Below are 5,000 nucleotides of genomic sequence, written 5' to 3' on the forward strand. Positions count from 1 at the left end.
ACACAGAGTCATGGTGATGGAGTAAACGTATGTCTTTATTTCAGACGCTATGTGAATAATAACTGATATTGAAGCTTCTGACATGGGGGCACGGTGGTTGGGGGTTCGATTCCCGCCTCCACCTTGTGTGTGTGGAGTTTGCATGTTCTCCCCGTGCCTCGGGGGTTTCCTCCGGGTACTCCGGTTTCCTCCCCCGGTCCAAAGACATGCATGGTAGGTTGATTGGCATCTCTGGAAAATTGTCCGTAGTGTGTGATTGCGTGAGTGAATGAGAGTGTGTGTGTGTGTGTGTGTGTGTGCCCTGTGATGGGTTGGCACTCCGTCCAGGGTGTATCCTGCCTTGATGCCCGATGACGCCTGAGATAGGCACAGGCTCCCCGTGACCTGAGGTAGTTCGGATAAGCGGTAGAAGATGAGTGAGTGAGTGAGAAGCTTCTGACAAACTTCCTGCTTTGCTCTATTGTTCATGATGAACTGATTGACATGTCATTTATTTATTAATGAACGACTCCTCACACATTTGAATAGTTTATAGTAAGATTTAATGCTGTGAAACATCTGAGAGAAGAGTTAGATCCTGTTCTCACTTATTTATATAGTAGCTATAAACATCCGCTCTTTCTCTCTCTCCAAAATAAAAGTAAAATAAAAACACACAGAGAAACCTGAAAGTGTAAAAACTTTTGTCTTGAAGTTGGGAAACTTTATAAAGTACAGTGACTGTTACAGAGACTCCTTCCATTAATGTTAAATAATTAATGTCTCCCTGTCTCGAGCTGTTTTTATAGAAATGTTAAGAGTAAGAGAGCGACAGCATTCATATAAACCTGTTATTAATGGTACAGCTGAAAGGGCACGCAGAGCTCCAACACTGAAATAATTCACCCATTCTGACCAATCAGGTTTGAGAATTCAGACACACTGAGGTTTGATATACGAAAATATGACTTACAGTTTGTTTGATCCTCTCATTTCTTACCTTCAGCCAGGATCAACGACACCAGTGAGAGCCGGAGGAGCAATAAGGCATTCGCACTAAGAGGAGCTGCTGTTATATTCTGTTATATTCTGTTATATTGTGTTATATAAACACCACCAGAGAACATTACCAGGTCAGAGACACTAAACACTAAACAGCCTTTACAGATAAATGAGCACAGTGTCAGTAAATACGAGCAGGAAAACTAGCAAATCCTCCAAGTAATATAAGGTGTGTAGGTAAAGCAGCATTTTAATCTCATCTCTATCCACCTCATCTGGAGTATAAAACATTATGAACTGACAAGAGACAGAGAGCCATGTGCTGAGGAAAGAACAGAAAACGTGTTTATCCAAAACCTCCTGATCCTGGAGCTGTAAGAGAAAGTGCTGGGTTCGTCTAACATGTTACAGTTGGTGATGTTTGGTCAGTGTTAATGATTATGTTTAATCAAAATCTCAAAAAACTGGAACTGAACAGCTTTGGACTTGTAAAGCTAAATAAAACATTTTGGTTTTCTCAGATATAACAGCTACAGGGTTGTAATATGTGGTTAGATATTTTATCTGTTTAAGAACAAAAAGCTGTCCTAAGGATTTACTAAATATTTGTCCATACACAGTAATTAATGTGTTAAACCTGCTAGAGATCCCAGGGATAGACTTTAGTTTGAAAAATCACACAGAAATACTCCTTTATTATTATTATTATTATTATTATTATTATTATTATTATTATTATTACTTGCAGAGATATGCAGTAGTCAGTCCCAGGTCTCAGGCGATGGATGTCGTTGTCCCACAGCTCCTGCGCTACAGCTGACAGGTCAGGGTCATGTTCAATCATCATGTGATGTGGACACAGACGCTCTGGTTATCTGATTAAAAACCAAGTAAATCTTCATCAGTACAAATTTTATGTCCACTTTAGAAACATTTGCACTGAAATTCACATTAATACACAACACAGTAGACTCACATAGGGATGTGTGTGTGTGTGTGTGTTCAGTTCTAAATGTGTAGTGTGGACAGAAGGGGCTGTGTGTCATAGTACAGCATGTGTGAGAGAGAGAGAGAGAGAGAGAGAGAGAGAGAGAGAGAGAGAGAGAGAGAGAGAGAGAGAGAGAGAGAGAGAGAGAGAGAGAGAGAGAGCACATGTCAGCAACTCTAGTCAAAAGGATCAGAAGCAGTTTGTTCCATTACAATGAGCTCAGAGGGTCTTTGTACCACCTTTTGTTTCAGTTTACATCAACATTTCTTTACCAGGACCCTGAGAACCTGAGAGATGACGAGTGTGATAACCTAAAGAGGAATAAACCTGATTACTCCATAATTATAAAATAACACTGACATCACAGGATCATTTGAAATGTTCCTAAGCAATAAATAAATTGTAAACTCAATTATAACATTAATGTTCAACCATTTCTTCTGAACCCATCACATGCTGGAAAAACAGCTGCATTCTTTTATTGAAAAAAAGATTTATTCATTTTAATGCCACAGGCTGAAATGAGAGGTTTAATATATTGATTATAAGGATAAGGTTTTAAAAATAATAAAAATCAAGTAAAAAGGACCTCTAAAAAAACGACGTGTATATACAGACACATCTTAGTCATGTGGATTTGTTTGAAAAAGAATATTTTGTCAGGAATGATGTGAATTTGAGACACTTAAAATAGCGTCACGTTAAATCATTTCACTTATTCATTCCAGTCACAATTTCTAAATAGATTATAAAAAGATGAAAAGAAAAGTGACCATATTTTGTGAAAGAGTCGACACTTTGGTTGTAATGAAAGATAAATCAGGTTTATTGGGGCAAGCAGATGTACAGGAATAAAGTTTACAGTATACATACAGGGCTCTCAAGTTTTGAAGACAGGCAAGAGTGACATTTCCAACCACCCAGCAAACCCCTCGGACACCCCCACCACCCCCACCACCCCCGCCACCACCCAAAAAAAAACCAAAAACAAACAGTGTTTCACCAGGATCACTGACCACAATTTAGTCAAATACAAAGTATTTCTTAAATTTCCATTTATTAATGTGTGTGTGTGTGTGTGTGTGAGAGAGAGAGAGAGAGAGAGAGAGAGAGATTATGACTGGTGGTGTTTATTGTAAGTGTTTGTTGCCTTTTTAGACCCCTTTATCATGTGTAATGTTGCTCCCATTTAAAACAGTTCAGCACAAGCCCAGACATTTTTAGTGTCATGATTGAGGACAATGTCCCGTACAGAGACAAACTGTTTCGTGTTGAGGTTTTGTTCAAACTGACCATCGAAAATACCCTCACTAATGAATGTTTTTATTTTCATTGGCTGTTGCATTAAATCCTACCCAGATACAACAGTGCTATTTTCTGATTGGCTGTTGTGTAGCCTCTTGTTTTGATTGGCTGATAAGTTTCAGGCTCGACTAAGAGCTCCAGAGGAGACGCGCTTGGTTCCTGCCTGGTTCCATAGAGACAGCGGTGCGGACTGAAAAGTTTTGGGTGCTGCAGCTTATTAAATATATGATAAATAGTCAAAATGTTTTTCTGCGTGAGAAATACAATGTGTGATGGGAGAGTGTGAGAAAAGACCCAAATGAGTGACTGTCACTCTCAGTGTGTGACACTTGACAGACCTGTACATGGATCCAAAGAAAAATATAGACTTGTATAGAACAGAGAGAATATGATCAATAGAAGAAGGAACTTTCATAAGATCAACTTTATTCCACCATTTACTGACAAATTATTAGAACAGAACAGAAACCATGTCCGATGTTCTTGACATTTCTGAACTTAACTCTAGAATGTAATGAACATTCACACAGACTGCTTCCTTTCAATAAGCTCCATTTGGACTGTTAGCTTTTCTTCATCTCCTTCACCGTTATCATCCGTTAGATTCTGGAAAACTGTGAAAAAGAAAATCCTGATGTATGCAGAACAGAGCAGGTTTTACTGCACTCCAGGTGCTGCCACTCAACTCATTTTCACTCGTCTTCATCACTCGAAAACTCTTCTTCGTCTACACCCTGGAACAATCTAGAAAAAGTACAAAAAATATTTTAAAAAGACAAGACACCGTATGTCACTGATGCACTCTTAGAAAGAACACTTTAATCTTCCTGTACAGTCAGGACTGATAACAATGACTGGATCTGCTTCACTGAACATTAAACAAATTTTCAGCAAAGAGGTGTATGTGAGGGTGTATGAGAGGGTGGAGGTGTATGTGAGGGTGTATGAGAGGGTGGAGGTGTATGTGAGGGTGTATGAGGGTGGAGGTGTATGCAAGAGTGTATAAGAGGGTGGAGTTGTATATGAGGGAGTATGAGAGGGTGGAGGTGTATGTGAGGGTGTATGAGAGGGTGGAGGTGTATATGAGGGTGTATGAGAGGGTGGAGGTGCATATGAGGGTGTATAAGAGGGTGGAGGTGTATGAGAGGGTGTAGGTGTATTTGAGGGTGTATGAGAGGGTGTATGAGGGTGGAGGTGTATGTAAGGGTGTATGAGAGGGTGGAGGTGTATATGAGGGTGTATGAGAGAGTGGAGGTGTATGTGAGGGTGTATGAGAGGGTGTAGGTGTATATGAGGGTGTATGAGAGGGTGGAGATGTATATGAGGTTGTATGAGACGGTGTAGGTGTATATGAGGGTGTATGAGAGGGTGGAGGTGTATGAGAGGGTGTATGAGAGGGTGTTTGAGGGTGGAGGTGTATGTAAGGGTGTATGAGAGGGTGGAGGTGTATATGAGGGTGTATGAGAGGGTGTAGGTGAATGTGAGGGTGTATGAGAGGGTGTATGAGGGTGGAGGTGTATGTAAGGGTGTATGAGAGGGTGGAGGTGTATATGAGGGTGTATAAGAGGGTGTAGGTGAATGTGAGGGTGTATGAGGGTGGAGGTGTATGTAAGGGTGATGTATATGAGGGTGTATGAGAGGGTGTAGGTGTATGTGAGGGTGTATGAGAGGGTGTAGGTGTATCTGAGGGTGTATGAGAGGGTGGAGGTGTATATGAGGGTGTATG

The 5,000-nt window shown here is 40.5% G+C and overlaps 2 protein-coding genes across 2 annotated transcripts in view; both read right to left on the minus strand.

The window, feature by feature from the left end:
• Positions 1 to 1,825, minus strand: part of endou2 (endonuclease, polyU-specific 2) — a 7,016-nt gene extending 5,191 nt beyond the window's left edge. The window contains exon 1 of the mRNA XM_060891112.1: positions 1,724 to 1,825. Within this exon, the coding sequence (XP_060747095.1) occupies positions 1,724 to 1,825 (102 nt within the window). The remainder of the gene's footprint in view (positions 1 to 1,723) is intronic.
• Positions 1,826 to 3,680: 1,855 nt separating this feature from the next.
• Positions 3,681 to 5,000, minus strand: part of rnf14 (ring finger protein 14) — a 9,482-nt gene continuing 8,162 nt past the window's right edge. Inside the window, exon 8 of the mRNA XM_060891359.1 lies at positions 3,681 to 4,018. Coding sequence (XP_060747342.1) covers positions 3,967 to 4,018 — 52 coding nt within the window. The 3' untranslated portion in view covers positions 3,681 to 3,966. The remainder of the gene's footprint in view (positions 4,019 to 5,000) is intronic.

Source organism: Tachysurus vachellii, chromosome 17, assembly GCF_030014155.1.
Source record: "Tachysurus vachellii isolate PV-2020 chromosome 17, HZAU_Pvac_v1, whole genome shotgun sequence".
Lineage (NCBI taxonomy): Eukaryota > Metazoa > Chordata > Actinopteri > Siluriformes > Bagridae > Tachysurus > Tachysurus vachellii.